Source organism: Aulonocara sp. 'chitande type north' Nkhata Bay, linkage group LG3 (assembly GCF_057382095.1).
Source record: "Aulonocara sp. 'chitande type north' Nkhata Bay isolate Kocher_YH1m ecotype deep benthic linkage group LG3, A_spYH_male_GT1.1, whole genome shotgun sequence".
Classification (NCBI taxonomy): Eukaryota; Metazoa; Chordata; class Actinopteri; order Cichliformes; family Cichlidae; genus Aulonocara; species Aulonocara sp. 'chitande type north' Nkhata Bay.
This window is the reverse complement of record NC_141346.1, coordinates 58,787,283-58,813,048: the sequence shown is the minus strand read 5'-3', so window position 1 is coordinate 58,813,048 and position 25,766 is coordinate 58,787,283. Positions and strand designations below refer to the sequence as shown.

Sequence of the window (25,766 nt, the reverse complement as noted above, 5' to 3'; positions counted from 1 at the left end):
GGAAGATGCAGGATTTGGACTGAAATGGGGAAACGTGGTTCGCACTAGTGCCTTAAAGCAAGAAGGTTGTAGGTTGAAGCTTGTTGGCCTTTCTGTGGAGGTTGGATGTTCTCCCACAGTCCAATGAAATGCTGCTTAGGTTCGTTGGTGCTTCTAAATTGGCTGTAGGTGTGGATGTGAGAGAGTGCTTCTCTGTCTCTCTCTGTTGGCCCTGTGATGGACTGCTCACCTGTGCAGGTGGACCACGCCTCTTGCCCTATGACAGCTAGGGCACAGGCTGCAGCCCTGTGAGCCTAAGCTGAATAAACAGTTAGCAAAAATGATCCATAGATGGCCTGAAATCCCCCAGTTAGCAGTTTGGTAGATAGCTATGACATGCTAATCCCATCCAGCAGCTGTATTCTACCTGTAAGCTGATCCCTGCTGAGCCAAAGCACTTTTTCATATACAAATTACAACCTTTAATAGAAACCTATTGGTCAGCATCTTATTAGCCTGCTGTTAGCTTCATTCCACAGAAAACTGAGAGAAACTAACAGAGTTGATAAAGAATAAAGAGAAATGTGCTGATTTAAAGCCTTTGAAGTGCTTCAGATGATCTCTGTCCACTTCTGTCCACTCATTCATTCATGTAAGCTTTCTAATGCAGCTTTGATCTTCACAGTCTGCTTCATGAAACTCATTCTAACCCTGAATGTCAGAGTGTTCCTCCTTCTCTTTCCCATCATTCATGCTGGCAGTGGAGGAGATTTGGATGTTGGACTGTGTTTTGGATGATGTGTGTATGTTTGTGTTGGACTGCTGTCTGTAAAGCAAACGCACATTTTGCTTTGGATTTCAGTGTCAGACAGACTTTAAGGTGGAATGAAGAGTTGGAGAGTTTCACAGTGAATTATCCAGTGGAGGATTTTTCTTCTTCTTTGAAGGTTTGAAATGTGAACATTGTTCTGCTGCAGTCAATGGACTAAACCAGAGAAGAAGAAAACAGACTTTACCATGAAGATCCTCAGTGTGGATCAGTATAATATCAGCCTGATGTCTGCAGTTTAGTGTCAGCACAACTTTCACATCATATTCATCTCAGCACAACTAAAACATGCTGACTGACCTCAGAGTTTCAAGTCCACATCCTGGACTCTCCAGGAAACCACACAGATGCTTCACTCCTGAATCCTGCAGCTTGTTGTTGTAGCTCAGGTCCAGCTCTCTCAGATGGGAGGGGTTGGACTTCAGTGCTGCTGCCAGATAATCACAGCTGATCTCTGACAAATCACAGCTCATCAATCTGTATAAAGAATGAAAGATGTAAGTTTATTAGACAAAGTGTGAGCTTGAAATCATTCAGTGTTTCATCATCTGTTCAGAGCTGAAGAAGGTTCAGAATGTAGAAGTTTAGAAAATGGAAACTCCAAACAGCTGACAGAGTTCATACGCCTTTGTCAGGGTCAAATTCAAGCAAGACCATGTGAAAATTAAAACACATCATCCTAGGTGAACTTAAACACCTTTGTTCCCCTTTTGTTAAGACATAGAAAAGTACACCACACAAAAATACTGCAAAAGGAAACGGTCGCCTTATATACATAGTGTATAAACTCAAAATGCACATTTCACTTCAAATTAAGATTAAGGCTTTGAACAGATCACATAGTTCAGTTCAACATATAAGACTTTAAGAATGCACAAGCATCTACTTAAAATCTATTTAATTTATCATCCATGATATTATTTTGTACAATTCCAATGTATTTTGTTCATCTCCCTTAAATAAACAGGCAGCCTTAAAGTATGAAATATTCATATACAAACACATATAAATGTGTGTACTGTCTCAGTGGCTGATAGTACCCCACAGGCCTCAGTGTGAGCTTGAAGACATTTATAATGTTTAAGTAGTTTAATGTGCAGGTGCTGACGATAAACACATTTTGAATGAAAGCCGGGGAACTTTGGTAGCACAGAAACAAGTGGCTATTCTTTGTGACTATATGGATCACTCACAATACCATTATTTCACACAAAGGCACCAAATTAATACTCAAAAAAGCTGCAGCAATACACACAAATATAAACAGTACTTGGTGACAACTTTGCTTTTAGCCTTTAACCCTTCTTGACTACTTTTGATGTGGCCTCTATATTTTACCTTTAAAAACAGTTTATCTTGCCAATCTGTTATTTTCTCATTTTGACCAACTGTATCAGCACAATTTATCTAAATTCAGACAAAATTTAAAATACAAGTAGAAAGTGATATTTTGACTGTAAAAACCACACACATGTTTAACGAATCATCTTCATAACTTGAAATGCAAATAGAGATTGTACACTTTTAAAAATACGCACACGTTTTGCAAACAACAAAGTTATATGGTACTATTTACCAAAAAATGCAGCCAAGGCTCAGACGTTTTTCATATAATCATTTCAAACTATTTACAGAACAATCAGGTGTCAAACAATAGTTTGTGTCACTCTAACACATATGAGAACAGCACAGGGATAAACCTGCAGGTCTGACAGCAGGTGTGTCACTCAGCGTTTACACTGCAATCTGCCTTTGTTGGCTTTAAGGCAGCAACTGTGACGATCACTAGTAGAACTGACACACAAAACAAAACAACAGCTACACACTAAATACACAAGACAACAAACTAACTTGAGACCAAACACGGTAAACGTCACAAATCTCTCACGTATCAAAACTCTCTCTCTCTTTCGCTCACTCGCTCTCTCTTGCCGGTCACTCCTAAAACTTCCCCCTTTTGCTAAACAACCAAATGTCATGTTTCCATATCATTTTTGATTGGTTGACATGGTACATTTTCCCACCTATAGGGCTTTGGAGCGTGATGTCACGGGAGATGGGCCATGCCCCCTTCCGCCATGACAGTAGGCCAGCCAAAGGATACCATTTCAGCTATGGATCGTACGTGTTGTGTTGTCGGTTGCAACGTTAGATCACACGATCGTGAAGGCAAGAAGCTGGATAACGGGCTCTCTTTTCATCGTTTTCCATCCTGGAGGCAACGTGAGGGATCCCATGTATCCGATATTACTAAACAAAGACGTCAGGCTTGGATTGCAGCGGTGAGACGAGCGGATATCGAGTTCTCTGCAATCCCCAGCTTTTTGTTGGTTTGCTCACGGCATTTTCTTTCCGGTGAGTTCTAAATTAATTCATATCACTCTTGTAAGGCTTTTAGTGTTATTTTCAACGTGCTGAGGTCATAGATAATGAGATAAAACATGCTAATGTGTGATGCTGCAGAACCACATCATGTCGACTGAGTAGCTTATGATTTGGCATTATTGCAGGCAAACCAGCATATGAAATGGATGTAACAAATCCAGACTGGGCACCAACACTGCACATGGGGCATGACGACATACCTGTATCAGACTCGGACCGGCACTCAAGGCGTACGCAACGGAAGCGAAAAAGAGCACCCATCGGAGGTAAACAACCCCCCCCCCCTCTAAAAACATACTAAATTGCTATCACTGTACACTAATCCGCACATAACTTCCAGATGAATCACACACCTGTCATTGGAATATTGGTGTACATTTACCTTATGTCTAATTTTATCTTACAGGCTTTCGTTATGCAGCTGCAGAGTCTGAAGGTGTGCCCCGTGCAGAAGTGATTGATGAAGATCTGACAGAAGACCAACAGCAAAATCACAATGTCATGGAGGCAGTGGACAGCAGTTGTGTTGGACAAGTGGAGGTTGAGGTAGCAGCTGCAAATGTGGATATACTGAAGAAATGTAAACCTTTTAAAATGATGACAGATTACAAACTCTCAGCTGTGTCTGTAATCAAACCTCTGTAACTTTGCTTCACTTCAGCAGCATCAGCTCATGTTCACATGTTGATTCATGGTTTGCTTCAGTTTTTGGTGGACTGCAGAATATTTTGAAGGTTATCTGCTATAAAAAGCCAGAACAGGAAAATCTGCTTCATGTGTTTCTGTTTGATCCTCAGTGACTTTGACACAAAGGCCTCTGCTGTGATGATCACACCTCTGATCAAGTCTCACAGTGTCAGCTTTGTTTTTATACATATGGATATGTGCTGATAAATGATCAGAGTTATAATATTTCCCACTGTCTGCTGTGTGCCGTGACCTTTGACCTGCTAAAGACAGTCAGCTGTGGATTATTCATTGTTGTGTCTGATACTTAGAACTGTGAGGAAGAACACTACACAGTTAATCAGGGTCCCCTCTCTCTGAATCAGGGAAGGTGGGCAGGCCGCGTGTGAGCCGCGGGCCATACGTTGAGTCTCACTGTTTGAAATGTGAACATTGTTCTGCTGCAGTCAATGGACTAAACCAGAGAAGAAGAAAACAGACTTTACCATGAAGATCCTCAGTGTGGATCAGTATAATATCAGCCTGATGTCTGCAGTTTAGTGTCAGCACAACTTTCACATCATATTCATCTCAGCACAACTAAAACATGCTGACTGACCTCAGAGTTTCAAGTCCACATCCTGGACTCTCCAGGAAACCACACAGATGCTTCACTCCTGAATCCTGCAGCTTGTAGTTGTCACTCAGCTCCAGCTGTCTCAGATGGGAGGGGTTGGACTTCAGCGCTGCTGCCAGATAATCACAGCTGATCTCTGACAAACCACAGCCCCACAATCTGTATAAAGAATGAAAGATGTAAGTTTATTAGACAAAGTGTGAGCTTGAAATCATTCAGTGTTTCATCATCTGTTCAGAGCTGAAGAAGATTCAGAATGTAGAAGTTTAGAAAATGGAAACTCCAAACAGCTGAAGCCAACAGGAAGCAGCTTCAAACAAACACAACAAGAGAAAAAACTCTGAATGTTTCACATTAAAGTCGTACATTTATCATAAAAACAGGACAAAGACTTGAAAAAGTCGTGTTTTTCCTTCCAGGAACCACAAGGCTTCACTTTTAAAGGTGAAGTGTGAAAGAAATGGACATATTTGAAGTCCAACACCTTTTTCCAGTCACATTATTAAAGCAGACAAACTACAAGCTCATTTTCATTCCAACAAGTCATCTTCTGACCTGGACTAACAACACTGGTCTCTATGTGCAGCTGGCTGTGAGACCAGTGCTCAGGGAGCGTCTACAAAGTGCAACACTGAAAGAACATCACACACTCATTTGCTTCCATCATCCAACCTGAAGAGGAAACAGAGACGCCTCCCCTTCAAAGTAAAAGCTGCTCCTTTTGGACACAGTATCAAAGAAAGTCTACAGTATAACATAGAAAAGACAGAACAAAGTTTTGGTTGTTTTTAAATTGTGCAAAATGAAACTACACTAAGCTCAATTATGTGACAGACATTTCATCCCATGTCAGTTTGGCCTCATCCTGGGCCGGATTATCCAGCACACACTCTGACCACAGGTCCATGTTGAGCAGGATGAGCTGCTGGCTAATCTGGAGGCTGTAGCAGCAGCTCACAGTCACAGTGGATTTCCACTCATGAAAAAGCTCTGGCTGCTTCATTTCTCATCTCATATCAGAGACTTTAATGCTTCACTGAAGCTGTACTGTGATGCTCCCATATCCCAGTGAGGCCTCCATAATGATTTCAGCTGTTCTGTACACACACTGTGTGCCCTGTATGGCTCAAAGTCTCTGCAGCCTGTTTTTATCTGCTATCATCAGATCTTCATCATCCTCATTCACATCCCTCACACACTCTACAGCCTCATCAGCACTGACTTCATCTTCACTGACTGATGGAGCACAACATGAACCTGTGGAGGCTGAAACACTGTCCTGTCAAACATCTCCCCGTCACCACTCCACTTCTGTCAGCCTTTAAATGAACCCTGCTCAAGTCTGTCACTTCTGTTTGGAGCCAAAAGGAAAAACTGTTGTTCAGTCGTTTGGAAAGACAACATTTCTGAAAGCACTCAAACTTCTTCACATTTGTCTTCAGACACATCCTGAACATTTAGGAACTGAAGAAAGTTTCAAACATCAAAGACCTGAAATATAGAAAAACAACAACAGCCGCAGTCAGTGAACTCACCTCAGAGTCTCCAGTCGACAGTTTGGACTCTCCAGTCCAGCACACAGAAGCTTCACTGCTGAATCCTGGAGGCCATCATTTCCACTCATGTCCAGCTCTGTCAGATGGGAGGGGTTGGACTTCAGAGCTGAGGCCACAACTTCACAGTGAGACTCTGAGAGTAGACACTGAGTCAGTCTGTGATGATAGAAAATATAAATGTGTTATTATAAAAGCAGAAAATCTGCATTATAAACACAGACTGAATGTATATGAAGACAAAACAGAGTGAGGTCATAATCTGATGAATCTGCTCTTCACATCTGTGCTTCAGCTCCTCTTACTGTGTTTGACATGACACAACGATTGAGTCTCTCTCAGACCTGCAGACTTTTAATGAGAATCTTTGTTTGGCTTTAATCTGCAGATGAAGGAGGAAGATGGTGTCACATTTAGGCTTCCATAATGTCCACAGTCTGTCACTGAGATCTGATCCAGAGTCAGAGTGAAGACACACATTTGGACTGTTTCCTGTTTTGACTCCAGAACATTTTGAATGAGTTCAGCTCAGTGAAGAGTTCCAGCTGGAAAGATGATCTCTGTTTGCTACCTGCTGTCAGGTACGACTGTTCACGTCCACACGCAGGAAAAACCTGCTGACTGTTACCAAACGGAGCAGAAATCTCATCACTGGACAATAATGATGAATGAACTCAGAGCTGCTGATATCAGATCTGATTTCAGGGGAACTAAACACAGAAATGATTGGCTCATTTGAGCTTTCTGAGCCATTATCTGCTGGTGTGTCGCTAGTTGGCAGAAAATGATTTGTATTCCTGTTCAGGGCTTCAGTGTTTATGAGTCCAGATCCAGGTGACAGCAAGTCAAAATGATGTTACCTGTCTGTGTCCAGCAGCAGCCTGTATTCACTTTGAATATTGTTATAACCTGACACGGATCAGTTTGTCTTTGATTGGTTTGTAAATGTCACTGTTTCCATTGGACCTGAGTGACGTACAAAGACAGAGAGGGAGAGAAAGGAGAGAGAGGATGGAGACAGCAAAGAGAGAGCAAACACAAACAGGTGAGAGTGGACAGGTGACCAAGGTCAGCAACCAATCAGAGAGCTTCTGTTTGACCCACAGTCACTGATGATGACTGCACATAACCAAGCAGTGTGTTACTCTGATATCAAATATGGATCCTGCTCTTATAATAATGATCATCAGATGATATTATTGTGTTATTTTGTAGCTGAATACGATGTTTGTGTGATTATCAGTGAAAGAAGCAGTGAGGAGGATGGAGAGAGAGAGAGGACAGAGGGTGAAGTTAGAAACACTAAAAGGATTTTTCATGGATTTCATGGATGATTTGAGTGATTTCCAGCAGGACACTTAAACATGTCAGTGGACGTCCTAAAGAACATATTCACTGATATGAAACGTGTCATTGAACAGGATTAATATCAGTGGAAACATGGTGGAAACAGCTGTGACTGCATGGATGTGACACACTTCAAATCTGTTCTCCACTCTTGGATTTGGGATCCATGGAGCTGCTGCTGAGTCTGTACAATAAAGGAATGGTGTGGAAGGTTGCAGCGTACGGACACAAACACTTTGTGGTTACAATCTGATTTTATTTTCAAAATTAAACTACTAACCTACACTGATCAATGATGTTAATGATCACATCTGGACTCACCCAGCCTTTCTGCAGTTCCTCACAGCTGGAATCAGTCTCTGTCGTCCCCGCTCTGATGTGTTGTACTTCTGCAGGTCCAACTCATCCAGAACCTCCTCTGACATCTGCAGCATGAAGGCCAGAGCTGAGCACTGGATCTCAGAGAGTTTCTTCTCTGATCTGTTCTCTGACTTCAGGAACTCTTGGATCTCCTGAAATAATGAGAGGTCGTTCATCTCCATCAGACAGTGGAAGATGTTGATGCTTCTGTCAGGAGAGATTTTATCACTGTTCATCTCCTTCAGGTTGTTGATGACTCTCTGGATGGTTCCTGGACTGATCTCTGTCTGACCCAGCAGACCTACTAAGAGTCTCTGGTTGGACTCCAGACAGAGGCCATGAAGGAAGCGAACAAACAGGTCCAGGTGGCCATTTTTACTCTGGAGGGATTTCTCCATGGCTCTCCTCAGAAATACATCAAGTGATTGGAGATATTTTTTATCAAAAAGACTGGTGAAAGATTCTGATTTTAGAAACATCTTCAGCACCTTTGTCTTCCTGTTGGTGTGACAGTGGAACATGTAGACTGCAGCCAGAAACTCCTGAATGCTCAGATGAACAAAGCAGTAGACTGGTTTCTGGAAGATCACACACTCTCTTTTGAAGATCTCTGTACAAACTCCTGAGTACACCGAGGCCTCTGTCACATCCAGACCACACTGCTCCAGGTCTTCTTGGTAGAACATGATGTTTCCTTTCTCCAGATGTTCAAACGCCAGCCTCCCCAGCTTCAGAAGAACTTCCCTGTCAGCCTCCGTCAGCTCCTGTGGACTCGTCTCATGTCCCTCATGGTACTTGTTCTTCTTCCTCTTTGTCTGAACCAGCAGGAAGTGTGAGTACATGTCAGTCAGGGTCTTGGGCAGCTCTCCTCTCTGCTCTGTAGTCAACATGTGCTCCAGAACTGTAGCAGTGATCCAGCAGAAGACTGGGATACTACACATGATGTGGAGGCTCCTGGATGTCTTCATGTGGGAGATGATTCTGCTGGACAGCTCTTCATCACTGAATCTCCTCCTGAAGTACTCCTCCTTCTGGGCGTCAGTGAAGCCTCGTACTTCTGTTAGCCTGTCAACACATGTAGGAGGGATCTGATTGGCTGCTGCGGGTCGGGAAGTTATCCAGACGAGAGCCGAGGGAAGCAGCTTCCCCTGGATGAGGTTTGTCAGCAGCTGGCTGACTGATGACTTCTGTGTGACATCAGACAGCAGCTTCCTGTTGGTGAAATCCAATGAAAGTCTGCTTTCATCCAGGCCGTCAAAGATGAACAAAAGCTGAGAGACAGCCAGCTTCTCTGCTGTGACCTTCTGTAATGTTGGATGGAAAACATGGAGCAGCTCCAGAAGACTGTACTGCTCATCTCTGATCAGGTTCAGCTCCCTGAATGAAAGCAGAACCACCACACTGACATGTTGGTTCTCCAAGCCCTCTGCCCAGTCCAGAGTGAACTTCTGCACTGAGAAGGTTTTTCCAACACCAGCCACGCCGTTGGTCAGAACCACTCTGATGGGTCTCTGTTGGTCAGGTAAGGCTTTAAAGATGTCCTGGCACCTGATTGGAGCGTCATGGAGGGCGTCCATCTTGGAAGCTGTCTCCAGCTGCCTCACCTCATGTTGGGTATGAACCTCTTCACTCTGTCCCTCTGTGATGTAGAGCTCAGTGTAGATGGTGTTGAGGAGGGTTCTACTTCCTGTTTCATCACTTCCTTCAGTCACACGTTCACATCTCCTCCTCAGACTGATCTTATGTTCATCTAAAACCTCCTGCAGACCAACATCTGCTGAAAGAAAGAAAAACAATGAGACTAAAGAGAAAGAAAACTCTTCAATGTCTGAACAACACAAGAAGTCCAGTTTTCAGAAATGAGTCCATCAGCAGACAGATGTTCAGTCTTACTTTGTACACAGCTGCTCTGACTGGCTGTCTGCAGTCCAGCTCTGCTTCTGGATCTTTCTCCACACTGTGCAGAAGCTCTGATGGTGACACAGAAAAGTCACAGTGGAGATACTTCTGTCCACCTTTGATTAGACTCATTATAAAAAGGAAAACAAAGTTTGAACACAGTCATGTTTCCAGTTCACTGACTTACATTTATTCCATGGACACTCACTCTAACCTGAACCACAGCTACAACCCAACATTGTTGAGGCCTCATCTCCTCCTTTCCTGACTGTAGAGGTTAAATATGCAACAACCAACAAATAAAAGAATTTGGTTCATTTCAAAGAAATTCACACGGTGACCAAGTAAAGTAACCGTAGTAAAGGAGACAACATCCCGTTGATGGTGGGATTATTTGAAAGATTTGCTTTAGTCACGTCACCAAATGCAGTTGAACCACCCGTGGATCCATGTTTGACCATTCTACCACTCTGAGCTCTGCTTTTTAATCATTTTATTATTATCATCATTCATTTATTCATTCTTTGGAGGGGGGCTATTTCCTAATGCCGCCCTAATAAGCTGATGTTCAAGGGGAAATATAACAGAAACTCTTTCAGTGTTATTCATTAATAAATTAACAGATAAACTGTGAAGAAGAAAAAAACTGAGATTTAAAGGAGAGAGTGAGAAACTTGATCATCATCCTCATAATACATGTTTATCAGTATCTGCTGTGACCATACTGCAGTAATAACTACAAGTCTACATTTCTGTGACTGTTGATCAATCACAGCAGGAATCTGAGCTCATCTCTGCACACAGAGCAGCTTCAGCTCTGGGATAAACTGCTCGCTTCACGTCCTTCTCAGCTCACAGACACTCATCCTGATATTTTCCTTTAACATTTGATGCTATAATTCATCTGAGTTTACACTTTATCTGCATAAATACAGAAAAACAGACCCAAACACCATAAACCATCAGTTTCACCATGTAGAATATATTGTTGTTTCCTTGCTTTTAATTCAGAGAAAAACTCTGATTTTGATTTTCTCTGTTCTCTTTGCCACAGCCCATCCCAGCAGCAGCTGAAGCAGCTGACTGTCACAACACTGAATAACACTTTAGGAGGAACGTCTTGATGCATTCTTAATCATCCAGGAAAGTAAATCTCCAAAAGTTGATTCTGTTCATCTGGACGTAGAGTAAATGTGGTTATCCCAGCTGGACTTTTGTCAAAGCTGGGATAACCACATTTACCAGCCGCTGCTTAAGCAAAAACCTGTAGTGATCCCGTACGTGTCAGGAGTATCGGAGCAGTTGAGACAGATTTTTTCTAAACACTGGGTCTCTGTGGCTTTTAAACCCCAAAACACGCTGCGCCAAAAACTGGTCCACTCCAAGGATCAGAGTAACAGAGTAACATAGTGTACGCTGTTAAGTGCAGGAGGATTGCCAGGATTTATACATCGGGGAAACCAAACAACCTCTGGCTACAACACAGCAGAGCCACCCCGTCAGGCCAGGACTCTGCAGTCTATTTACACCTACAGGCCAGTGGACACTCTTTCAATGATGAGGATGTAAAATCCTGGACAGGGAGGAACGCTGGTTTGAGGGCGGAGTCAAGGAGGCCATTTACGTGAAAAGGGAAAGACCATCTCTGAATGGAGGAGGGGCCTAAGGGTACATCTGTCACCATCTTACATGCTGTGATTGCAGCCATTCCCCAACTCTCTGTGAATGGTACTCATGACCATTGATCAGTGGTTGTTGATCAATGGTCATGAGAATTTTCATAATTAAGATTAAGGAACTGACCTCCCAGCCCATTGTTCCTTCAGTGGGCTGGTTTCAGTTATTATTCAAATGTCCTGTTTATAAGATTGGAAACCTGCAGTCAGCTGAGACTGAAGGAGTCACCTGGATGATGACGAAACGTTTCTCCCACAAAATGCTACGTCCAGATGAACAGAATCAACTTTTGGAGAAAGAAGTTGAATCAGTATTTCAGCTTTAAGAGGGTATTTTAACACAAACATCAGTCCTTCTACTTAAGTATGTTTGAAACTTTGTTTAATCATCATTTTTAATGATCAAATATAATTATGTTTGTTATTTGTGGATTTTAAATGTCCTTGACAGAGACAGATGATGATCATTATCCTGCACTGTGGTCTCAGGTTTGGTCGAGCTAGCACAAAGAATGGCTATGTTGAACTTCCTCCTGGGATCTACACTAAGAAGTGAGTCCAACATTAGCAGGGTCTCTTTCCTTTATCTGGATTCACTTTAGCATTCACAGTCACGTGAAGCTTGTTATTAACTCGATAAGTCAACCCAGGGTTTCAGCTGAGCGCTCACATGAAACACATGGTGTTGGCAGCATCTGATCAATCATATTCATGGAGACGTGTATCAGCAACAGAGCAGCTGAGTTTGCAGAAGGACGTCAAACTAAACCACAGGAACAATATGAGGAGATTACACACATAATAAAATACTAGCAGTAACACAGCTGCTGCAGACAAATCAGTCGTGTGATCGTGTGTGAGAGGAGAAGGACTGTAAAGGAGTTTGGTGTTAAAAGCTCTGTATGAATGTGGGAGACTTTGAAGGGCTTTAAAAAGGCCAATATAAAATAAAAGGCAGCAAAACTGCTGAGTGTGAAAGTCACCAGACTTATCAGAGCTCTATGATTAAGACCTGTAAGAACACCTGTTTGTACTTGTTGGCATTATATCAAACACACACGTATATTAAGCCTTTGTTTGAACTCTGGTTGAATTTGTTACTTTCAGACTGTGAAACATCACAGAGGCTGCAGCTGCAGATCTTTTATTCACCTGGAAATTTACTTTAAATATTAGATGGAAAATGTATTGCTCAGTTTAACCAAAGTAAGAACAAGAATCCATAAACCTTCATAAAGACAAACATCTCCCAGAACATTGAGCTGCTGAAGTGTCACTGAAGGGAAAAACTATTTGTCCTCCTCCATCCAGCAACACCTGAAACACCTGAGTGGAAGCTCCTCCCTACACTGTGTTTGAAGCAAAGCACAAAGGAGACACCTGCTGGAGCAGCTGGAGTCCTACAGACACTCAGCCTCTTCACTACACAAACACCTCCTACAACATCCACTCTTTCCACTCTGACTGCTGTGTTTGTGGAAACACTCCAACACACACCGCTTCACATACCAACATAGAAATGTGTGAAAAAGAGCTGAGCTGATATTAAACATGAGGATTTATTCAGAAATACAGAGTCAGGAACAACATCTAGACACACATTACCTCTCAGCAGCAGAAGAACAGCCTTTAAAGTTTATATAAAAATCCTTCGACACGTTGCTCTTTAAGGAAACACAGCTGGGTTCAGGTCCAGGAGATTCTGGCCTCTTATTGATCCTAAAAGAAAAACAATAAATGTAACAGCTTCATGAGACAGGAAGGAAAAACTGGAAATATTAAATTAAAGACATGATGAACAATGTGAAACTCATAAAAATAATGTACTTACTCTTTGTCACATAACAGTCTTTTGTTAAAGTTTACAGCAGCATCCTTCGACCTGTTGCTCTTTAAGGAAACACAGCTGGGTTCAGGTCCAGGCTCTGGATTAGTTTCAGGGTTATGTCCAGCTGAGCCTGGTACGCCCCACAGCTCTGGGCTTTAAAACAACACACACAGAGGTATGAGTGTGAATAATGATGGAGCAGTGATGTGAGTGCTGAGCTGTGACATGGAGAAGAGTCATGGACAGTTAGAGATGGTCATCTCACCTCTGAGCTTTGGTCTGGCTCTCATGTTCCCCACACAGAGTGCTTTTAGAGGGAGGGACTCCCTCCTCTCTGTCCTCACACTGATCCATGCTGCTCAATTCACATCAGCTCACACACACTTTCTACCTTCACCTGCAGAGGAAACACAAATCATTCATGTGCACATAAACCAAAATCCTCCTTTCCATCATGTGTGCTGTCCAAATATCAGCTGAATGCAGTCAGACAGCAGTGTGAGGCACAGGAAGCTGCCATCAGCTGCTCTACTTCTACTATCAGTCCACTAGATGGAGCCATGAAGCACACATGATGCATTCACTGACACACACTGATTCACTGTGACTGGAAGTTTAAGTACATTAAGCCTCCACTCATCTACATTGTGCTTACAACCCACTGCCCCCCATCTCCCACCCCCATCAACCTCCTGGGGCCAGGAATGACTGGAACTGAATTGGAAACGGGCGTAATCAAACATAAATGTGTTATTCTTATCCAACCTGTCTGCCTGGACACAGTCTGCTGACCAATCATGGAGCCTGTGATTCGCTTGGACAACAACTTCATGAATGTGGAAATGAAACTGAGTGTCAGCTGAGTGTCGAGCAGAAGAGGAATCAGAGAAAAGTGACAGAGCTGCTGACTTTACAAAGAAAACTAAAACCATGTTGAAGAGATTAAACAGATAATACAAGCTAACAACAACACAGCTGCTGCTGCAGACAAAACACATGTATGAGTGTGTGACAGGAAAAGCACTGAACAGAAGTTTACTATTAAAAATGCAGCATGTTGTAAAAAGTTTGGTCAGTGAGACTGAAAAATGGCTGCATGAGTTACTATTGTGAACAAACCCCTATAAGAACCCTGATATTACCTGAATAAGATCACATCCTGATACGTAGTGCAGACCTTGGTAAGAGATACGGTCCAACTGGAATATAAACCTTTGGTGTGTTTAATCCAGTCAGTCTCTGAGTAACTCCACTCCTCTGCTTTCTGTTGGAAGAGACAAAAGTTTGTAGCACGATCCTTTTCCTCAGAGGCCTGTGTTGAATTTATATTACATCTAAGATAAAAAATAATTCACAAAGTCTGCTCTGTCCTCCTGTCCTCCCTGCAGTCTCTGTGAGCTCCGCAGAGTGATTATAAAGACCCGGAGCTCAGAGTTTCTCCAACACCGTGGTCAAGTGTGAGCCACGCCTGCCACCCGTTATCTGCCAAGCTTGAGCTTCAACGCTAAGTTTTACGGTAGTGCTGCTTCTTATCCCTTTTTGCTGATCACACACATAACAACACACATGGTTTTCAGGAAGTTAACAGAAATAAAGCCATAGTGTCATTTGTTTTTCACTCAAGTTGTCTTTTCTTCTTAATTTTTCTGGTAATGCTTCTTCATTCATGATTCATTCAAATCTAAAATAACTTCAAAAAATGTAAAATATTTCTGAAAATCATCTTTTATAGTTGAAATTCAGTTCTCATTTGGCTCAGCTGCTCTTTCATGCATCCATAGTTTCACCTCAAACTGCTGCTTGAGACACGAGAAATTAAAGAACAACTCTGTTCAAACGGAGAAACTTTGAAGGAACTCAATAATGTCATTTAAATGGTTTCAGGTAGGTGTATGAAGGTTCTGTATTCAATCATATATGATAGTTGACATGAAATTCTGAATTCATCTTCTTGGACACCCACACTGCATAATTCTGTAGAAATGAAATTAGTCATTTCTAATCAATTTCAACATCAAATATCATAACATTGCATCAAAATGCGTAAAAATGATTCTTGATAGCTGACCTTAAAGTCTCTGTGCATTCTTCCTCTGGGTTACCTTCTCTATATATTTGCAGTTTAACCACCAAAAGCTGCAAGGTTTCAGAGAAATAAAAGGAGCGTTCTACTCAAATTTAATAAGATTCATTTAATAAACAATAGAAAAAAAACTTTGACAGTTGTCATAAAATTCTTAACAAACTCCTCTTCTGTCTGTAGCTCAGGAGTTAGAGCAGGGGCCCGTTCTTCGTACGTCACTTACTACATCCAAGACCAAATCATCGCGCTAACCGTGAGCTCGCTAAACCGGTTCTCCGAACACACCTGCTGTTGACGATTAGTACAGCTGGATGAAGTAATGTGAGATCACTGGGTGGCTTAACAGGGGCTACGCATCGATAGTAGAAACATTGATCGGCAACCCTTTGATTGGTCGGCGAAAATGTCGAAGGAGCACGCTCGGTATTTTTCGGCAGCAGAGCAAGAACTCTTGAGTGAGGGATTTCAGGAGTTTCAGAGTTTAATCAGAACGCAAGGGAACACTGCAAAGGCTGCAAAAGCAAGGAGAGAGGGCTGGCAGAAAGTTGCTGACAAATTAAACTCGTAAGTAATTTCATATCACACTATATTATCCAATATTATATTACATTATATTATATTATAATATGTTATATTATATCCCCTTTCACATTAGAGCCACAACAGGACCCACTAGAACATGGGAACAAGTAAAAGTGAAATATAAGAATATTCTACAGAATGGTAATATTTATCACTTATATTGCTTTTCGTCTCTTGGAAAGAGACCCTGAAATAATCAGTTTGTTTGTTTATAACAGCAACCAAGAAAAGGGCAGAGCAAAAAAAGACAGGTGGTGGTCCTGCACCCCCTCGTCAACAAGTTGGTTAAGTGAATAATACCCTCACGGGAATATCGATATCTCTCTATGAGCACACTGTCGCGCTGAGCTAAAGGATCCTGTCTGTCCCGCAATATACGCTGAATTCTGAGGACTCTCCTTATCAATCTTGCACCTTCCGCAATGGGTGGCTCGCGTATACGGACAGGACATGGCTGCGACAGGCTTCCCAAATCCACCTTCGCTTTTATAGCCGTGGTCTCTCATCTTGATTACACGAAGTAATTTGCAATTACTACTCTGAAATATGAATTACATCTGTAATAATCACATACATGTAATAGAATGTTAATAGTACATTTCCCTTTTTTAGGAAATGACCTGTATGTATCTGTGTGACATCAATAAAAGGATCAAGTGCTGCATTATCTTTAGTTACATTGATGTTATTTATTTATGGTGAAACAGTGGTGAAATATCGCTGTTGCTTTCGTATAAATGAAGCGGACATACCTGCGTGGCCGTGATCTAATCCTGTTTACATAAAGTAAACCTGCTCCCGAGCTTACGGCTCTGTTGCTATGACAGCAAGTCCCGGATGAGCTTCGGGGAACCGAACGATCCAAGATCACGCGAAATCGTCAACAATCAAATCCAGCTAACTTACTTAGCGCGGTACGAAGAACAGGCCCCTGGTCACGAAGTAACTGGAAGGTTGGTTGTTTGATACGAGATACTAACCCCAAGATAGAAAACTCTTCTGCACAGGAAAAGTCCTTGAATGAGTCATTTGTATGAAGCACTTTGAATGCTCAGAGTAGAAAAGCACCATATCAGAACCAGCCTCACCCACTTGTGATGGGTGGGTGGCTGTGGCTCAGGTGGTAGAGCAGATCAGCTGCTGATTGGAAGGTTGGTGGCTCGAACCTTGGCTTCCCCAGCCTGCATGCCAAATATCCTTGGGCAAGATACTAACCCCAAGTTGCCCTCTGATGATTAGTTTGCACTTGTGTTTAGAAGTGCTTGTGTGAATGAGGCCTGTTGTATAGAGCACTTTGAAAACTCCAGGAGAGTAGAAAAGCACTATATAAGAATCAGTCCATTTACTACATGTCCGCAAAGTTTCATCTCCAACCACTGCAATATTATTTGTTAGGATCGCTGTTCTCTCCGGGTACTCCGGCTTCCTCCCACCGTCCAAAGACATGCAGCTTGTGGGGATATTTAGTTGGATAATCCAAATTGCCACTAGGTGTGAATGTGTGAGTGAATGTGAGTGCGAATCGTTGTCTATCCCTGTGTGTTAGCCCTGCGACAGACTGGCGACCTGTCCAGGGTGTACCCCGCCTCTCGCCCTATGACAGCTGGGATAGGCTCCAGCGCCCCCGCGACCCTGAAAAGGATAAGCTGAAGCTGATGGAGGATCGCTGTTTTTTTCCTCAGGGTTTTGTGATGCCTTTTTGTTTTTGAGAGTCTTTTGTGTTTTAGTTTGGATCTTTGTATATAAGGATGGTTAATAGTTTGCTTTAGGATTTACTATATCCCATGTACCCTGTTTTCATATTGTAGTTTGTCTTCTTGGTTTTGTAACACTAAATATCTGCTTTTGTGATCCCTTTCTGTACTTCAGTTATGTCTCTTTGTCTGTCTTGTCTCTCTGTTTGTCTGTCATTGTCTGATTTCCCCATCTGTCATGTTTCCCATTCACTTATATTTTCCTGTCTGTTTTCTACATGTCTGCGTATGTCTCTGTGTATCATTTCCTCTTTTTTATCGTCTCATGTCTTGTGAACTTAGCTTTGAGTTTTACTTCCCCCATTTGGTTAATGATTTGTTCCCATCAGTGTCTCAGTCTCGTCTGCATTTATCTAGCTCATGTTCCCCTGTCCAGTCTGTTCTCCTCTATGTAATTTAACCCTTGTTCTCCATGTTTTCCTGTTTTATTGTTTTAACTGTTGCTTCCTGTGACTATTGTAGCTTTCTCCTGCATCATGTCTCTCACCCGTTGCCTCTCGTCTCATTATCCAGTGTGTATTTATTGTCCCCGTCTTCTTGTGTACTTTGTGCTTTCCTTGCTCTGTGTTCCCATGGTTTTGGGGGCGGTGGTGTGGGATTGATTAAGGAAATGGCTGAGTTAATAGGAATGACCAAAATGAGAAAAATAAATCGATCTTCAATAAGAGAAAGGATTATTCTAAGAAGGAATATTTTTGATGGATCAGAATTATATAATGAAATATGAACAAAATCTTTTGTTAATCATTGTTTATTAACTGAACCTTGTTGAATTTGAGTAGAACTGTTTTTTAATTTGGCAGAAACACGGCAGCAGTTTGAAATGAAACTATCCAGGCTGTAGAGTAGACGAGCAAAGTCAAGAATCCACTGAGATTTTCATGACAATAACTAAGAAGGATTTCTTAAATGAATTGTTGATACGCTGTTATGATAATCCACTGAGCTTATTGAATTTGGGGAGAAATGTCCTTTAATGTGCAATCACACAGTGGGCTGAGATGAAACTGCACACAGTGTGGGTGTCCCAGAAGAGGAATCAGTTAGAAATTTAGTGTCAGCTAGTAAGCAAGAATTTAAAAAATATTTTTACAGATATCAAATTTGTTCTGTTATATAAAACTCTAATTTATACTAGTCAGGTGGATCATCAACAATCATCAATCAGTGCAGTACCAGCAAAATTCAGACAGACACACAAACACACACATGCACAATTTTACTGTCTTAACACAGTATCATAAATCTAATTAGAATATGCTATAGTCCTTTAAATACCAATTTAAATATATTTCAAAAATATATTACAGATTTTTTCAGTCTGTTGAACAAAAATCCCCAAAGAAGAAGAAGCACTACCATAAACCTTTGTGTAAAAGTGCACGAAAGTTTAAGAGGCTTACAAATGACGGCTCACATAACTGCGGTGTTACAAGTCAACCTCGTTCATATCTGTCATCATGAACAATGCTATGGTTTGTGCTGGAGCGAAGCTGCACACAGCTGATATTATCAGAAAAAATACATACTGATTCGATTACCTTCACACGCAGATTCACACAAAGACGACCAGCTGCATCATCGAAGTTTAGAGAACAGACAGTGAAACTTAAAAAAAGGAAACAGACAGATTTGTGGGAATGCTGGGGCTGGGGAACATTAGTAATTAGAAACACAAAATGTTTCTAAGCATTTGTAAATGTTTGTTGGAGGGTTTAGAGGAGCTGAATCATTTGTGTGAAAATTAAAGTCAAACACACTCTTAGTAGAGAGAGACTGTGTCTGCAGATCAAACAGGTCTCACTGTGATGTCCCTTTAGTCAGACTCTGTCTCTGCTACATTAATGACTGAAAGTTGTCACGTTCTTATTTAGTTAATACTCTTTAAACCAGGTGTACACTTTTAGTTTAATACATTATAGATTCTCTGATGAAGAAATACGGTATATATATGTAACCTGATGAAGCGGTATCTAAAATGTTTTTATGTTTGACATACCAAGACTGTTTCACACTGCAGGAGTTGCAGATGATAAAACAAAGACTGTAAAGCGAAGCAGCTTGTTTGCTGTTTATCACTGCCTGTCCATTAGTCAAATTAATATTACTTTTATCAAAAATAATTTCCCGTCTGTATTTGGTCTTCCTCCATAGTCGCCATAGTCACATCATTGTGTTTTGTTGATGTTTCCCCTCCTTGTGATTCACTCAGTGTTCCCATGTCTGTTTCGCCCCCGGTCCCTGTGTGTCGAGCCGTGTCTCTTAGTTTGTATCCTGTTTTATTTGGAAAGTCTCGTGTCCTGTTCAGTGTGTTCAGTTTTGCTTTCTCCTGTCTCATCACATCTAATTTGTCCCTGCTGTGTCCTCATGTGTTTCCATTTCCCTTATCATCCCTTTGTGTATATATTGTGTGACTTTCCTTTTGTTCATTGTCAGGTTGTCTGTTTATTATGCGTTATGTGTCGGGGGCTGGATCTGTGACCCAGTATTTTGAGTTGTGTGTTTTTGGAGGTCTTATATTATATTGAATATATGCTTAGTTCTTGTGTTGCCATTATTAGTTAAGATTTAGTTGGGTGTTATTCTAGCTTAGGTTTCCATCTTACACCTTAAAGGTCGTTCCCTGAAAATATTGTCTGACATTAAAGTGGTCTGTGGCGCAAAAAGGTTGGGGACTCCTGCTGTACAGTACAGAATGCGTTTAGCTTGTCGAATTTACATAAATCTTCGATCGCTAGCAGTGTAACTCTGAAGTGCTGCACTGTGTGTTTGTACGTTTTCTCCCAAACAAACACAACAATGCCGACGAAACGTTTTGCACCCTCAAATGCACCTTTAGGTTTCATTCCATAATACTGGACTTATGTTTCTACGAAGGTTTGAACTCTAAGAGTGTTTAACATGATAGTGATTTATTGATTCTAACCCTAAATCTATCCAGTAATGTCTGCACATATTTTCAGTACTGATTTTAAAGTGTTTTAATCCTTCTGTCACTCAGGGAACCCAATAAGGATTCAAATACTTCAAAAGTCAACCAATGACATTGATGTGTAAGACTATTTAATAATTATTTATTGTTTATATTTCATTTATTCATTCATTCTTTGCACTGTGATTTAACCCATCTTTGTGTAAAGCAGGGGTGTCCAGGCCTTGAGAGCCAGCGTCCTGAAGCTTTTAAATGTATCTCTGCTGCAACACACCTGAATAAAATTATTAGGTCATTAGCATGACTCTACCCTACTCAAGTAAATTTAAATAAATGTAAGTACATACCACCAGGTAGCTCCACTCGTACCCAGTGTAACGGGAAGTGAGAGGGTTAGGTTTTGGCGCTTTGAATGTTCAGTTGTGTGATGCAGCGATTAACGTTTGAGTAAAATATCGGGCTCCCTCGTGTCTTCCCTACATTCCTCCACAATGTCCGTTTTTGCAAAAATGTACTTCTAGAAGCACTTTTATTGCACGATGTTCATTCACTCATGAGCTGCTGCAACATGAATCAAATGGCTGAACTGCCACCTTGGCGTGCAGTCAAGTTCTACAGTCTGCTAATGATCTAATAATAAGTATTAATATTCCTCACTCACCTTACTAAATGTTTGTGAACACAGCCAGAAACATTTGCATCACAAACACAGACTAGTGTTTATTAGCAGAAGCTTTTGGGTGGTTGCTCTCAAACCTGTGTACAAGTTGAAGCATTAATGGTCCCTTCACTGATTTCCAGGTATCCAATGTCAGGGCTAACAGATGGATTCAGACGCAGGCAGCGTTCTGGCAAGCAAAGGGTTGACAATTTATTAACACAGAAGGGAAACCACAGTGATGTGTATATACAGTGCATGGGGCAGGGCTTCAGGGCTCCAGGGGAAGGAATCCACACTCGCTCCCCACTCGGCCCAAACTCCGCCACTCCTCTTCTTACGCACACTCGCTTCTCCACAGCCACTCTCGCTCCAATTTCCACTTATGTTGACACACACAGGGATCACAGGTCAGGGTCCGCCACCAGTTCCGGGGAGATCTAAACACAAAGAGTCCAATTAGATCAATACGCCACACAACACTGAGAGAGTTTGTCTTAGGAGAGCTGAGAGCACGAACATGGGAGGTTCAACGTTCCAGTGCCGAATACTCCGTGCCGCAGCGTTAAATAGGCAAGGGGGACGCCGCCTGATCAGCAACAGGTGTAGAAATCACCGCAGATACGTGGGCCAAGGGTGAGAGCCCACAATGAGCTCCACCCAGGGAAGCAGGAGAGAAAACAAAACAAACCTGTGGCCAACATGAGCGAGCCGGAGAGGCACAGGGACCATGACAGCCAATACCAAGTGCACAAGTTCACCCCAGATGGTTCCTCTTCTCTGTAACTTGGAGGATGTGGAGTAGGCTGTATTTTAATCAAAGACATATCAATCAATCAATCAATCAATCAATAACCATGTCTAAAAACAACACAGGTTGACCAAAGTGCTGTACACAGTAAAAGAAAAAGTAAAAAGTAGAAACAAATACACACAATGAACAAAACAAAAAATAATCCCAAATTTCGTTTTTTTTCCTGAAGGGGTCAAACACTTTTATGCAAGAATGACAGCGAGGTGAAAAACCTTCACCCGCAAGAAAACTCGAGCTGTGACTCATAGTACGAACACACACCTCACAGTAACACACTTTGTTTAATGTGAACTTTTTGCCAAGCTAGCTAATCCTGACCAACACACCAGACACAGAAGATAAAGGAACGATGTTTTACTGTTAGAGACAGAAAGGTTAAAACATTTTGGCAGAGGGCTAAAAGGGGCTAAAATTACCCAAAAAGAAATTCCATTTGACCAAAAACACTTAATTTTTAAAACATTAAGTATATAGTTATGAATAATGAACAAATAATTAACAAACTGGGGTTTATAAATCGTGTAACACATCCTTATGGTAAGAAATTTTACCTTAATGCGTTACATGTGTTAGAAGTCAATGTATCTTTAACAATATACTCCTTATTTTATATCTCCTGATCCTTCACAGAGCTGCATGAACCTGTTGTTGATGTCAGAGAGTCAAACTCTGCTGAAGAGTGGGTTGTTTCCTGTTCAGCCACTGGTCGACCTGCTCCCACTGTAACACTCTCACAACAAGACCTCAGCTTCTCACAGTACAACACTGTCAGTGTGTCCAACACCAACGCTACATTCACTGTCACCACTACAGCTGTGCTCTCAGGTTCACGTAAACACAGCACACAGGTGGGATGTGCAGCACGAGTGCTCTCTGCTCCTCACAGAGAGGTGATGGAGACGATTCCTGAGGTCCAGCAGACGTCAGATTATCAGTGATGGTGAGAACCTGAGATGCAATAACAATGCATTGTGCTAGTATGCATTTTCTCTTTGATCAATAATTGATGTATTCATTTTGATCAGTGTCACATTTTTCCTGCTTTTTCAAGTTTCCTCCTGGATCATTGTATTAGCTGCAGCATTGGTGATGATGGTCTTTGTCAGTGTTGCTGCTCTGCAGTAGGCTACTCTTTAAAGAAAAAGACCAGATAACTTTCATTTTTCATTTCTTGTCATTTTTTTCTACACCAAAATCTATCCAATAATATCTGCATAACATTTTCTACTTGTGATTTAGTTATTAATTCTTTGCTTCATGATTCAATCGGTCTTTGTCTAGTATTAAATTTTATGTTTCCCATTTAATCCCACTGGCTTTAAAGTGTTTCACCAGATTTTTACGAAGTATTTCCAGTCTTTTGTTGTCTCTGTCCCAAATGTTCTGAAATGTGTTGCATGTATTAAAAGAAGTTGGACCAAAAAATGTACTATGTACTTATAAACTTACATTTATGAAAGCTGAACAAACACTGATGTACTTGACTTTTGTAACAGTGAAAAGGCGATCTGTTTTTATTGATAAATATATATGTTTGCATTACTGTTATTTAGATTGCCATGTTAGAACGTAGCAAACAAGATTGTTTGTTCCTCTATGGTTTCTTTATTTTTACAAATCTAAATGTTTTTGGTCAAAAGATTAATAATTTCATATTGCGGTCAGATGGTCAGCAGTTTTGATGTTTTTGCAGAGATTTTATTTTTTGCAAAATAGCACAAGTAAACATTAAAAGTAGTTCCTAAATCAAGGCATTTATTATTAAGGCGGCCATTATTATGGCCCTGTGTGGAAAAAGTGATTGCCCCCTAAACCTAATAACTGGTTGGGCAACCCTGAGTAGAAACATCTGCAATAAAGCGTTTGGGATAACTGGCAATGAGTCCTTTACGAGGTGCTGGAAGAATTTCTGCCCACTCATCTTTGCAAAATTGTTGTAATTCAGCCACACTGGAGGGGTTTTGAGTATGAACCACCTTTCCAAGGTCACAGCACCTCAATCAGATTCACGTATGAACTTTGGCTAAGCCATTCCAAAGTCTTTCTTTTGTTTTACTTAAGCTGCTTAGAGGTGGACTTGTTGGTGTGCTTTGGATCAAGTGCACTTCAGCTTGTGGTCGTGAACAGATGGCCAGACATTCTCCTTCAGGATCCCAGAAACTGGATTCTGTTCATCTTGACGTTGCATCTCCAGACTGAGAGATCTCAATTACTTTGTTTCTTATTTGCTTCTGAATTTCCTTGGATTGCGCCATGATGTGTAGTTTTTGAGGATCTTTTGGTCTACTCTACTTTGTCAGACAGGTCCTGTTTAAGTGATTGATTCAGCACAGGTTTGGCAGTAATCGGGCCTGGCTATGACTATGGAAAAATTGTATATTTTCTATTGATAAATGCAAATATTTTATGTCTGTTATGTGCATTGCCGTGTGGAGAATATAAGGAAAACAATTGTGTGGTTTACATTGTTTCTTCCTCTTAGATTTCTTGATTTTTTTAAAAAATTGCAATAACTTTATGTTAATTTCAGTGCACTTTCACATTTCTTTAAATTCAAACTACAGTCCTGTGAATAACTAGAAACACTTCTAGCAGCACAAATGTGAGCTAATTGTTTTCTGCTTGACTTTATCAGTCTCTCATATTGTTGTGGAGGAATGTTGGCCCACTCTTCATTACAACGTTGCTTCAGTTCTTTGAGCTTTGTGGGCATTTATTTAAGCACAGCTCTCTGAATGTCCCAGGTTGAGGTCTGGACTTTGCTTTTCAGCTATTCTGCTGTAGATTTGCTGCTGTGTTTGGGATCATTGTTCGACTGCAAGACCTAAACTTTACCTATTAAACAGTTAACTCTGTATTTTACACTTTATGTGAATATTGTTGCAGATTTCAATTATTAATGTTTTTATAACTTTGTTCTTTCTTATATTTAATATTATACAATATTTATACTTCATGTCTCTGTCTTCTTTTGAACACTCCAGCACAGCATCACTATAACTTTGTCCTCACTGACAATAAAGCTGTTTTATATATTTCATTGCAAATGTTTCAAGCAATTTGTAGCTGTATCTTAAGATATTTTGTTAATAATATAGTATTTTATATTGTTTTTTTCCCCATATTTGAGAAATATTTAACATGTAAAAGTCTGTTTATGTACAATTTGGTGATATTAGCCCTGATTATTGGAGGAACTTGTACATGAAGCAGATTTCTGAGACTTCAGATTTGAAGGTTGTTGTCATATAATCTAAATGATGGCAGATTAACGTTCCCTACCTCTGTCCTACAACCACAGGACTCCTTTGCATTCGACTGATAGAAATTTCAAGCTCAGTGTTAATGAAGATTTCAAAGGCCTTAGTGCAGGGGTAGGGAACGTCTAAAACCTGCAGGGACACCGGCCCTCGAGGCCTGGAGTTCCCTACCGCTGCCTTAGTGTGAAAGGAATGAAGCTGTAGCGCCTCCCAGTGGTTGAAAAGAGGTACACAAGAGGTTAGAAATAAGAGGCTGTAGAAATAACATTACAGAAAAGCAGGACATGCTCAAGCAAAACATTATAGAAAGTCTGTCACGGTTCTGGGTCAGTTTGACCCAGTATTTTGAGTTGTCATGTTTTTGCAGGTTTAGTTTAGTTCCATGTGTCATTTTCTGTCTCTCTCTCTATGTCGAGTCTGCGTCTTAGTGTGATGGTTTCTTGTTCCTGTTTTATTGTGAAGGTCTGCGTCTCATGTGAGTGTGTTCAGTTTGACCTCTGTCTCGTCTTGGTGATTATTCCCAG

At 41.2% G+C, this 25,766-nt stretch overlaps 2 protein-coding genes across 3 annotated transcripts in view; both read right to left on the bottom strand.

The window, feature by feature from the left end:
* LOC147336322 (uncharacterized) overlaps positions 1–14,637 on the bottom strand; it is a 59,631-nt gene extending 44,994 nt beyond the window's left edge. Inside the window, exons 1-2 of one of the 2 annotated variants that reach the window (XR_015128272.1) lie at positions 14,302–14,637; positions 13,530–13,556 (exon numbers count right to left, since the gene is read on the bottom strand). The gene's annotated coding sequence lies outside the window, so the exon portion shown is untranslated. Of the gene's footprint in view, positions 1–13,529; positions 13,557–14,301 lie in introns of those variants that run through there. The other variant, XM_086285348.1, reaches the window with a different exon arrangement.
* LOC147336323 (protein NLRC3-like) lies at positions 4,460–13,519 on the bottom strand. Its single transcript, XM_086285355.1, has 7 exons — positions 13,425–13,519; positions 13,163–13,312; positions 12,937–13,050; positions 9,650–9,726; positions 7,718–9,533; positions 6,032–6,208; positions 4,460–4,655 (listed from the first exon to the last, which is right to left on the bottom strand). Exons 1-7 carry the CDS (start codon positions 13,511–13,513, stop codon positions 4,460–4,462), a joined length of 2,619 nt encoding a protein of 872 aa, XP_086141481.1. The 5' UTR covers positions 13,514–13,519.
* Positions 14,638–25,766: the final 11,129 nt, after the last annotated feature.